The 12821-nt window shown below is 40.4% G+C and overlaps 1 protein-coding gene and 1 pseudogene across 1 annotated transcript in view; one reads left to right on the top strand and one right to left on the bottom strand.

Moving 5' to 3' along the window:
• Window positions 1-239: 239 nt before the first annotated feature.
• Window positions 240-432, bottom strand: LOC114674727 (small nucleolar RNA U3; annotated as a pseudogene).
• A 2795-nt stretch (window positions 433-3227) lies between these two features.
• SLC30A10 (solute carrier family 30 member 10) overlaps window positions 3228-12821 on the top strand; it is a 46322-nt gene continuing 36728 nt past the window's right edge. The window contains exon 1 of the mRNA XM_077937674.1: window positions 3228-3798. Within this exon, the coding sequence (XP_077793800.1) occupies window positions 3348-3798 (451 nt within the window). The 5' untranslated portion in view covers window positions 3228-3347. The remainder of the gene's footprint in view (window positions 3799-12821) is intronic.

Below are 12821 nucleotides of genomic sequence, written 5' to 3'. Positions count from 1 at the left end.
CTTCTGCTTTTTGCTATTGTGAGTGATGCTATGAACATGGGGTACACATACGTCTTCAGGGCCCTGCTGTCAAATCTTTTCAAGTTTTTATACTCAGAAGTGGAATTGCTGAATCATATGACAATTCTATTTTTAAGTTTTAGGGAACTGCTATATTGTTTTCCATAGTGGTTGCACCATTTTATTTATTTATTTATTTATTTATTTATTTATTTATTTATTTATTTATTTTAAGAGAAACCACTCAGACTTCATCCTCTCCCTCTTACTCTCTCAGAGGAAGAGAGGAACAATCATCAATGGCAAATAGCAGTTGCAGTGAAGCAACGCCAAGAGCCAACTTCACGCTCAGGAGAGAATACTGAACCTCCTCCTTGTGGATTCTGGGGCTGCGCCATTTAAAAACTCTTCTTCTTCCTTTTTTGGGGGCAGGGGCAGGCGGATAAAGTCTTTCTCTGTTACCCAGGCTGGAGTTTAGTGGCACAATCATAGCTCACTGCAGCCTCAAACTTTTGGGCTCAAGCAATCCTCCCCCCTACTTGTCTGCTAAGTAACTGGGACAACAGGGAGCATGCCACCATGCCTGGCTAATTAAATTTTTTTTTTTTTTTTTTGTAGATGCAGACCCTTGCTATGTTGCCCAGACTGATCTTGAACTCTGGGCCTCAAGCGATCTTCCCACTTTGGCTTCCCAAAATGTTGGGGTTACAGATGCACACCATCAAGCCTGGCTTAAAAATTCTTGATAATTGGCTGGGCATGGTGGCTTACCCCTGTAATCACAGCACTTTGAGAAGCCAAGGCAGGCAGATCACTTGAGGCCAGGAGTTCCAGACCAGCCTGGGCAACATGGTGGAACCCTGTGTCTGCTAAAAATACAAAAATTAGCTGGGCGTGGTGTCTTATGCTTGTAGTTCCAGCTACTTGGGAGGCTGAGGCACAAGAATCACTTGAAACCAGGAGGTGGAGGTTGCAGTGAGCAGAGACTGTTCCACTGCACTCCAGACTGGGTGATAGAGCATGACTATCTCAAAAAAATAAAAAATTATTGATAATTTTTGAACAAGGGAACCTGCTGTTTCGTTTTACAGTAGAATGCATGAATTATGTAGCCAGTCCTGCCTTGGTGTTTCCACTTTACACCTAGTCTAAACCACAATCTCATCTAGATTATTGCAGGAGCCTCCTAACTGGTCTCTCTGCTTTCATGTAATCTCAGACACATCCAGTGGTTCCTTTAAAACATATACAGGACCTCCTCATTCTTCTGCTCAATATTCTTCCATCTCAGGGCCCCACATGATCTGCCCCTGCTCCATCACCTCTCTGGCTTCTTCTCTTTCTCCTCCCCCTCGTTACTCCTCTCCAGCCCTGCTGACCTCTTTAGTGTCCTTTGAATTCCCATGCTCCTTGTTCCTTCTGCCCAGAAAGATCTTCCTTCAGATGTCTGTGTGGTTTAGTTTCTTACCTCCTTCAGATCTTTATTCGAAGAACATCTTAGTAAATTCTTCCCTGACCATTTTATTTAAAATTACAATCCATACCTATGCTGACACTCTTTCCCCTGCTTTATGTGTCTTCATCATACTTATCACCATTTTAATATTCAATACATTTCATAACTTAGTTTGTTAGTCATTTATCTCCCCCCACCAATCACTAGAATACAAGCTCATAAGGGCAGAGATTTTTGCCTGTTTTGTTGATTGCTGTCTCTTTGGAGCCTAGAACTCTGTCCAGCATGTTGGCACTCAGTATTTGTGGCATGAATGGATGAATGAGCTAGTCTTAGAGCAATAATCTTCACAATGTGGTTGTATTGGAAGTCTAACTGTCAGAATATTAACTGAGTTGGAGATAATTTATGTGATACTATGGGAACTGTTAGGGCTACTGTCTAAATTGTCAGGTTTTAGTCAAAGACTATTAGCCACTGTTCTCCAGAGAAACAGAACCAATGAGACTGTGTATGCAAGGTACACAGATAGTTATATGTGTGTATATATATAGAGAGAGAGATAGAGAGAGAGAGGTATTATAAACAATTAGTTCACATGATTAAAAGGCTAAGAAGTCCCAAGATTGATGGTGAATCAGTAGGCAACAGACCCAGGAGAGCCGACGGTATAGCCCAAATCAAAGACCCACATACTCAAGACCCAGAGAGAGTCCATGTTTCAGTTTCAGTCTGAAGGCAGGAAAAAACAAACATCCCAGGCTGGAGGCAGTCAGGCAGGAAGAACTACCTCTTAGCGTTTTCATTCTATTCAGGCTTCGACTGATCGGAGGAGGCCCACCCACATTAGTGAGGGCAATCTCCTTCATTCACTCTGCTGGCCCAACTGTTAATTTCATCCAGAAACACACTCACAGACAAAGCCAGAAAGTCTTGCATGTCATTGACCAAATGACCAGTTAAGTTGACATATAAAATTAACATCACATTCGGGAGAAAAAGAGATTATAGTATCACTCTGTTTCTTTAAAAGATTGCCAATAGGCTGCTCACAACAATAGAGGCCACTGCTGTTTCAGTCATTTAGAAACTGATAGGCCTTTAAGGGCTATGAGTGTTTGACAGATAAGATTTTTTAAAAGATAAAAACAAAAACTTCCTTGTGTCAGTGAAATCATTATTACTTGTCTGTCTTCCTGGAAACTAACTGGAATTACATCTTCAGCTCTTCCAGTTTACAGGTTTCCTGAATATGAGGAATATTTATTTTGTCTTACAGAGAATGTTTGGAAGTAGGGTACTTGTTTATTCCAGGTCAGTGGGCGGAGCAGTGGAAAAATCACCCTGGCTTCACTTTTAGGTTTCACTTGCTATAGGTCTGCTCTCTGGGTTAGTGACCGCTAGAATATTCCCTGTTTCACACAGTAAATGACATTCAAAACTGCACGCCAGGTGGACAAGATGTAATTGCTTATGTCGAATGACTTGCTTCACCTGAGCTGTTGCTGCACACGAGCATGGAAGCTGGAAAGGCCACAGTCACTGATGAACTACATGATTCAAGGCCACAGAAGCTCTTGATGTCTGTAATGAAACACACACACACACACACACACACACACACACACACAAGTCTCTCAAGTCCATATCTGAAGCCAGTGTCTTGTGTTTCCATAAATCCTGGCACACGTGACATCTCTTGCTTAATTGCCCTTTAAACTGTTTTATGGCTTTATAGCAACCTATAAAAGGTGATTTCCAAATATGACAAGCGCCGGAGGTCTGAAGGGAAGAGTTACCCAGGAGTTGTAATCACTGAATCTATAGCTGCTCCCCTAGCAGCTCAGCCTTCCCAAGAAAGGGAGAGGAACTGCCAGGGCACCGAGCCGCCATGGGGCGATACTCCGGAAGAAGCTTCCGTTTAATCCTCATGTGCCTCGTTAGCATCCTCCTCTTCGTGATGGAACTAGTGATCGCTTACATTGGCAACTCCCTCTCCTTGGCCTCTGATGCTTTTGCCGTCCTTTCCCACTTACTGTCCATGATCATAGGTTTTTTTGGTGTAAGGGCCAGCAACATAAAACAGCACAAGAAGAGCACTTACGGCTTTCTTCGGGCAGATGTTGTGGGAGCATTTGGGAACACCATTTTTGCGGTGGCACTGATGTTCAGCATCCTGGTTGAAGCCATCAAAAGGTACATCAATCCCGAGAAGACAGAGGAGCCGATACTGGTTCTCAGTGCTGGAATTATCGGTCTGTCCTTCAATGTTCTTAACTATGTCATCTTCTTGGACTGCTGTTACTGCGCAGCACCTAAGTCCCAAGGAGACATGGAAGCAGGTAAATAGCTACTCAGAGGGTGGCAGTAAATTTGGTGAGAGTCCTGGCGGGTGCTGTCTGAGGGGGCCTTTATGGTACTATCCAAAGGGGCCCGAGTCTTTGAGTCAGCCTCTTGTCCCTGTGATTTTACAATCGACCTTTCTCAGAAGAGTTGCCTTTAGTTTGAGGTACCTTGTGAGGGTGGCAGCAAGTTGCTTCAATGTTGGGAGGACTTCTTGAATTTTTACTCACAGGGAATGAAAAAGTGTCTTCAGGCAGGCAGAGGGAAAGTAAAGGCACTAATCATAGCCACAGAAAGAGCAACTGGAAAGACGGTGGATGTGGCAGTCTCCTTTAAGTGATTCACTGTTGTTTACCCAGATGTGACATGGCTATGTTTGAATTAGAAAAAAATTTAATGTCTCCATAAAATATGTTTAAAGCTACTGGGCTACATAACCGACTTACACAGAGCACAGTATCAGACAATCAGGTATGCTGATTAACTGTTAGGAATATATTTGAGGAATGGTATATAAAATGGAGAGAGAAAAAATAAAGAAGGTAGTCCAGTAAATGTGGCTATGTTTTGAAAGGAAATATTTGCATTTATTTATTGCATACATCTGTTCTGTTTGAGAAACAGGACGATTTACATGTGAATCTTTAGGAGAGACTTAAGTGTGAGTACCAAACGTACTAGATTATCTGTCAAAAGAATGGAATTAAATCTTGGAAGAGAACAATACATCTAAAAGATGCTTATTTTTTAAGATGGAATCATGTTTCTTTAATTTATTGCCACAAGAGTTGTTTGTAAGTACATATGTATCAGAAAGTTCTTATAGAAGAGAAATTTTCAGTGCTTTTTTTATAAAAGAAGTCACATAGCATGAATAGATTCAAATTATGGTTCTAGCACAGGGCAATAGTCAAGTTACTTCACCTAGCCTGTTTCCCTACCTGTATCATGGAGTTGATAAGAACAGAGAGAAATGCTAAGTAACTTATTTAGTATTTAGTAGGCACTTGATAAATATAAATTATTTTCTAAATCACAATGCAAGCCTTTAAACTACATGATAATCCAGTATTTAATTGTAATAACTTATATGAATTTTTAAAAATTTCAAATATTTCCTTACTTGATGCTGAAGAGTTTTCTCTCAGTAGCTGGAGTATTATATAACTGAGTCTGGGGACCTCAGAGGCTAAGTTGCATTTTTTATTTGATTCCCTGTCTTTGCTACCATTATAAATTATGTCAGTTGGAGCTGATGCTTTATCCTACCTCTGTCTCAATTTTCCTATTGGTAGAACATATGTTATGAGAGTATCTGTAGGATGTGGTAAATATAAAAATAAATTAGAAACTAGAGTCTAGATTTTTATTTGAGTTAATGAATCACTGAATTTGAGCCTCATCTTTTGTAAAGAAAAATTCATTGTTAAATTGAGACTCTATGCTATGGCTACATCAATCATCATGTGAAAATTACTACCAGAGCTTCCAGATCATGAAATTCACATATTTGATATAAGACAAATATATATTTTTTATTGCTAAGTATAAATTTAAGGCAAGAGAGATGATTTCAAATGATTAGTGTTGACATTACCATTATATTTTTGATTGTTACATAACAGTTCTAATTTTGCCTTTATTCTTGACATAAAATATTTACCTGCATATAACAAAAGCAATTTAGGTAAACGGTCTGACTCTGACCAATATGAAACTTGGTACATACCATAGTTCTGTTTTTATAAAATTGAATTATTACTGGATAGGTAGGTCTTAGTTAAGCTTTTATTTGGGAAGTGGTATTTTCCAATGTGTATGTTCATGCTGAGATAACAACAAGAGGCTTAAGACAAATGTTTTACTCCAACCATGTGGGTTTCTTTTTTTCCTTTTCTTCTTTTTTTTTTTAAATTTTTATTTTTATCAGAAACAGGGTTTTGCCATGTTGGCCAGGCTGGTCTCTAACTCTTGAGCCCAAGTGATCCACCCGCTTGACCTCCCAAAGCACTGGGATTGGAGGTGTGTGCCACAGTGTCCAGTCCAGCCATATGGGTTTCTACTGGCTTAATTCTAGAGTATCTAGCTTCTTTTGAAGTATTTGATGCTATATAGTGTTCTACTTTAAATAAGTGATAGGTACAATATACATGTGACTCATGCTTTAAAATACATGTTCTATGTTACCATTATTATTTGGGCAGCTTTTGGTGTTGTCAAATTCTTCTATTAGAAAGTTTAGGCTGGGTACAGTGGCTCATGCCTGTAATCCTAGACTTGAGGAGACAGAGGCAGGACGATTACTTGAGCCCAGAAGTTTGAGGCTGCAGTGAGCTATGATCACACCACTGCACTTCAGCCAGGGTGACAGAGTGAGACCCTGTCACTAAAAAAGAAGAAAAAGAAAAAAGAAATTTTAGTGTTTAAGCTTGCCAAGTTCCTTTAGGATAGCTGTTTGACTTGTTAGTATTTATGTCTACAGTTATGTATTTATCACCTTTTCTGAACCATACATTTTGGTATTCTTCCCATCGTCTAAATTAGTTTAAAGAAAAGAATAAATATTGCATCAGATGAACCTCATAAATTGACATTAACCTGATATCAATTGGCTGACATTTTAAGAACAAATATGATTAATCCATCCATATTTATAACAGGAGTTATAAACTATGAGAGGGAAAGACTCTTTCAAAAGTTTCAACCTAAACTTAAGATAAAGAATTTCTGTAAGCCTAGAACCCTAGCTTATAGCACATGGAAGTACCTATAAAACAACTGCTGGGACTGCCTGGCTTCATGATCAGAATCCAGTAATGTAACACTTCTTTAGTGGAATCTCTAACTAGAGGTTTTTGCTTAACAAGCCTTCAGTCTCCCCAAGGTTCTGTGGATCTTTTACTTGTTCTGCTTATCTATCTGGTGTAGAAATTGAATTCATAATATTTGATATTTGAGATCACGGAAAGTAAAAAAAATCAAGACTACTAACTTTACATTAAATTTAATAGAACTATATATATAGGTAAGACTTTATCCCTGGGATTCATGAAAAAAGTTATACTGACATACATTCAGACATACAGAACCAGAAAATTTTTAAAACCTGGGAGAAAAGAACGTCTGGAAGATTTAGCTGAGATGAGAAAACTTGAAAGTTTTAGATCCAGATCTAGCCGGTGGGAGGCCACCCCTGACTCTAAAAGGTGTGAGGAAGTTCAAGCAATGGTAGAGCCAGTATTTTTGGGTAAAATGAGAGGCAAAGTGAAAAAAGTAAAAATACAAGCATTAAGTAAAGACAAACAAACAAAATAGGGTTAAAGTCCACAATGGTCGATGGCTCTGTGTGTGCATATGTTTCGGGGAAGGGAGTAGGGGAAAGGTTGAAGGGGTGAAAACAACATGTAGGTCCAGATCGCAGGAGATACTTACCACGAGCCAGTTTCTTTCTCTAGGCTGAGGGACTCAATTTGTTCTGTTTACACTTTTTCCCATTCCTTGCTTACTTTATTTGATTTTCCTTGATTTTCTTGTTATTATTCATGTTTAAGTCTTATTGTTAGTTATTTTTTCAGACCTGAGTTCTCTTTAGAATCGAGCTACTAAAACCCTCCATGCTCTTGCCTTGTACTGTATGAATAACCTTGCTATACAGTGGCGTTTATTTTAAGCTAAAGGTAATCTTGTACAGCTCACTTTTCCAGTAGGATGGCTTCTGCTCTATTTTGCATCTTTTTCTGTCTAGGATAGATCAGGCCTGCCATTTATATCATTTATATCAGAAATATCTGTTAATTATTTTATAATTATATATGTATTTATAAGTATATATAATTATAATACTTTCCTTTGAATTTAAGTTTTGTTTTGTTTTTTTGAGATGGAGTCTCACTCTGTTGCCCAGGCTGGAGTGCAGTGGTGTGATCTTGGCCCACTGCAACCTCCGCCTCCTGGGTTTAAGCAATTCTTGTGCCTCGGCCTCCCAAGTAGCTGAGATTACAGGTGTGTGCCACTATGCCCAGCTAATTTTTGTATTTTTAGTAGAAATGGGGTTTCACCATGTTGGCCAGGCTGGTCTCGAACTCCTGGCCTCAAGTGGTCTGCCCGCCTCAGCCTCCCAAAGTTCTGGGATTACAGGCATGAACCACCGTGCCCAGCCAAGTTTTGTTTTGATTCCAAATTGTGCTTGCTTTCCCTCTCTCTCCCTCTCTTTCTCACAATCTCCCTTCTGGCATTATGTTTCTCCAACCAACTCGCTAGAGGCAGTGACAGCACAGTAATAAGCAAAGTGTATTGTTGCAGAAAGTTTTAACGCACTGCTGATTAGTTGCTCCTGCAAGCTTCTAGTTAAGACTCAGTACTATAGCCTGACGGGCTTTTCACATGGATAGTCCTGTAGACGCTGAAACAAGTCAGGTTTCCTTTTGTTGTAGAGGAAATTTTATTCAGTGACAAGCAGAGTAGGCAAGGCCAAGAATTTTAGGAGAGGCAAAGGAGAATTTGCTGTTTCTCTGCCAGCAGCAAATACTTTGGAGTAAATAAAATTTGAGAAGCTGCATAATTGAAGGTAGCTTTTCCAACTAGAAAAGGGAAGGTTTTCTAGGCATAGGTTACCTGAGTTCCCTTTCTAGATCAGAGGCAGAATGATAATGATTGGGAATTTGTGATAATTATTAAATAATTTAAAGAAACATGATGCTTAATTCCCACAAGCTATTACTTTGCATTTTGTCTATATCTGACAGTAACTATTGTTTTCCAAGCACCATCACAGCTGTTGATCGATTAACTTCCACATGAGGATTTGGTGATAAGAATGCACACACCACAGATCACAGTGTCTGTCCCATGGGAGAGGCCTAATAAATTCCCTCACAGATCTTTTGCTACGTTCCTGACAGCTTGCCTAACCTCTCACTTCTCTTGTTGCCCCGTGAAGGGGTCTGGATCAGTTATGGGGAGTGAATAAGAAAGATTAAAGGAAGATAGAAAAATAGGTGCTATTTCACATTTGTGAAACCAAATTCAACTGAAGAAAAAAAGAGCTAAAGAGACCATCTCTTTCTTCTTAGTAAATTTTTTTTCCAATGTGCAGAGGCTGCTATGACTGATATCAGGTAAATTTTAATGAAAAATGAGTTTATATTGACATCTGTGCATTGTCAGACTTTGTCAGAGTATAGAGAGAATAATTACAGCATCGTATCACATACATTTGAAGAACTGTATGTTTTACAAAATAATTAGCTAGAGAGAATACTTGCTATTTATTTCTATTGTTTAGACAAGGAAAACAGGTTCAGAGACAAATCCACAATCATACCGCTAGTTAATGGTAGGATACAAAGAAATTAAAACTTTGAGTTCAGGCCCTTAATTAAAGACTCTACTCTACTTGGCTCCCCTCAGAGAGGAAAACAGTTATGGACGGTGGAAAGTTATTTGGCAATAGTCACAAAAGGGCATATCAAAATGTGCAAATGAACATGCCATAAATTGAATCCTAATTCCAGTAGCTAGGTGACCTCCAAAAAGTTACTTAAACTTTCTAAACCTCAGTTTCTTCATCTGTAAACCTGGTAATATCTGTCTCTTAGGGATGTTGTAAGAATGAAATTTGTGTAAAGTGCTCAATACAGTACTTGGAATACACTGAACACTCAATAAATGGTAACACTGGTGGTGGTGGTGGCGGCTGGTAGTGATCGTCAAAGAGCTGAAGGGATGAGGAACAAATGAAATATTAGTAAGATCCCTCGGCAGACAAGTTCTTTGCTCTATTTCACATCCACAAACTGGCAGCCCACCTTATGCTTGCCAAGACTCTTATTGTTAATCATATATATGGTTACAGCAGATCCATCAGTATTTCTACAAACCATACAAAACGTATTGTTTTGATGATGGGTTAGTGGCATCTCTCGTGGGATGAACCAGAAGGAGCATAGACCAGTAACAAAAATACATATTTCAGCTGGGCACAGTGCTCAAGCCTGTAATACCAGCACTTTGGGAGGCCAAGACAGGAGGATAGCTTGGATCCAGGAGTTTGAGGTTGCAAAGAGCTATGATAGCAAGCCATTACACTCCAGTCTGGGTGACAGACCAAGTCCCTGTTTCTTTTTTTTCTTTTTTTCTTTTTTTTTTTTTTTGAGATGGAGTCTTGCTTTGTCACCCAGGCTGGAGTGCAGTGGCGCAATCTCGGCTCACTGCAAGCTCCACTCCCTGTTCACGCCATTCTCCTGTCTCAGCCTCCTGAACAGCTGGAACTACAGGTGCCCGCCACCACACCCAGCTATTTTTTTTTTTTGTATTTTATATTTTTATTATTTAGTATTTTAGTCTCAGGGTTTCACCATGTTAGCCAGGGTGGTCTCGATCTCCTGACCTCGTGATCTGCCTGTCTCAGCCTCTCAAAGTGCTGGGATTACAGGCGTGAGCCACCACACCCGGCCTGCAAGTCCCTATTTCTAAAAGTAAATAAAGAACTACACAATAAATTAACTTAAAAAAAAGGAAAATACATGTGCTCCCTCATCCACTGGTTCTGACACTGGAAAAGATACTTAACAACTTTGAGCCTCATCTTAGGTATTATTACACCTATTTTAAAGAATCACTCTACAGCCAGGGGTGGTGGCTCACACCCGTAATCCCAGCAGTTTGGGAGGCTGAGGTGGGTGGATTACTTGAGCCCAGGAGTTTGAGACCAGCCTGGGGAACATAGCGAGGCCTCATCTCTACAAAAATAAGAAAAATTAGCCAGATGTGGTGGTGTATGCCTATAGTTCCAGCTACTTGGGAGGCTGAGGTGGGAGGATCACGTGAGCCTGAGGACAGATGCACCCTCTTATCAAGGCTGTGGTGAGCCATCATAAGAATCTGTTTTTCTTTTGTTAAATAACAACATCTTCACGATGTGTTTATTTATTTATTTATTTACTTATTTATTTATTTTTGAGACGGAGTTTTGCTCTTGTCACCTAGGCTGGAGTGCAATGGCGTGATCTTGGCTCACTGCAACCTCTGCCTCCTAGGTTCAAACCATTCTCCTGCCTCAGCCTCCTGAGAAGCTGGGATTACAGGCGCCCGCCACCACACCTGGCTAATTTTTGTTTTTTAGTAGAGACGGGGTTTCATGTTGGCCAGGCTGGTCTCAAACGCCTGACCTCAGGTGATCCACTCACCTCGGCCTCCCAAAGTGCTGGAATTACAGGCATGAGCCAGCACACCCAGCCTATGTGTTATTTATTTATTTGTTTGTTTATTTATTTATTTTTAGACAGGGTCTCACTCTGTCGCCCAGGCTGGAGTGCCGTGGTACGATCTCAGCTCACTACAAGCTCCTCCTCCCAGGTTCACGCCATTCTCCTGCCTCAGCCTCCTGAGTAGCTGGGACTACAGGTGCCTGCCACCACGCCCAGCTAATTTTTTGTATTTTTAGTAGAGACGGGGTTTCACCGTGTTAGCCAGGATGGTCTCGATCTCCCGACCTCGTGATCCACCCGCCTGGACCTCCCAAAGTGCTGGGATTACAGGCGTGAGCCACCGCGCCCAGCCAAATTTTTAAAAAGGCTCTTGTAAATGTTAGCTTCCCCATCTTTCGGTGCTCAAGATGGCATTTTGTAACAGGCCATTACTTGTACTTTTAAAACTATATGTTTTAAACTGCCTTAATGGTAATACAATATCAATATGTAGCTCATTGAAATAATGCAAATGTGGTTCATATACTAGACTGTAATTTCCAAGCTACAGATGAAGAAACTGAGGCACTAACCGTTTTATGGCTAACCCGAAGTTGATGTTAGAACTGGACTTCGTATTACTACTCCTCTCTTCTGCCAACAGATGCTTTGCCTCTTGAACATTTTCCTGCAGTCCTGCCTAGTGAATAATGATACTCCCATTTTCTTTGCTGAGAAGCTTAATTTTTTTCAGGAAGGTAGGGTGAAAGTAAGCTTATTATTTTGGTTTTCTTATTGGCTAGCTGTTTACAAGATGTAGACAATATATTTGTAATTTCTTGCCTCTTTCTTGTTCTTTTGATGGAGACGATGGTCATTGTGGCTTTTTAAAGACATCGTATACAACTGTCTCTGATGATTATGAGATATACCAGATTTTCATCTTTTTAAATTTTTAAATTTTTATTTATTTATTGAGACGGAGTTTCACTCTTATTGGTCGCCCAGGCTGGAGTGCAATGGTGCAATCTCAGCTCACTGCAACCTCTGCCCCCCCAGGTTCAAGTGATTCTCCTGCCTTGGTCTCCCAAGTAGCTGGGATTACAGGCATGTGCCAACACATCCAGCTAATTTTTGTATTTTTAGTAGAGACGGGGTTTTGTCATATTGGCCAGGCTGGTCTTGAACTCCTGACCTCAGGTGATCCACCTGCCTCAGCCTCCCAAAGTGCTAGGATTACAGGCGTGAGCCACCGCGCCTGACCTCATCCTTTTTTAATGACAGGCAATAATATCTAGAAATTCCTTACCCTTAGAATGTCTTCCATAGTCCATATCCTGATATTTATTGTCTACACCTGAAAAGGTGTCTTTAGAGAATTTCAAGGAGGTAATTTTTTTTTTTTTTTTTTTTGAGACAGGATCTTACTCTGTCACCCAGGCCAGAGTGCAGTGGCATGACCGCAGCTCATAGCAGCCTCAACATCCCATGCTCAAGCGATCCTCTCATCTCAGCCTCTTAAGTAGCTGAGACCACAGGTGCCTGCCAACCATACCCGGCCAATTTTTTTCATTGTTTTGTAGAGATGGGGGTCTTACCATGTTGCCCAAGCTGATCTCGAACTCTTGTCCTCAAACAATCCTTCCACCTTTGCCTCCCAAAATCCCGAATTACAGGCATGAGCCACTGCACTCTGAGGATGTAGATTTTGATTGAAGTATACCCATGCTTTTGTTCTTCATCTGCCATGATATCTTTAAAAATGTATCAACTTAATAGGAAATAAGATAAAGATGATCCTTACATCAGGTCAATGGGAAGTACGGGCTGGCTCC

This window comes from Macaca mulatta, chromosome 1, assembly GCF_049350105.2.
Source record: "Macaca mulatta isolate MMU2019108-1 chromosome 1, T2T-MMU8v2.0, whole genome shotgun sequence".
NCBI lineage: Eukaryota > Metazoa > Chordata > Mammalia > Primates > Cercopithecidae > Macaca > Macaca mulatta.
The sequence above is the reverse complement of the archived record's forward strand: the minus strand, read 5'-3'. Positions and strand labels throughout refer to the sequence as shown.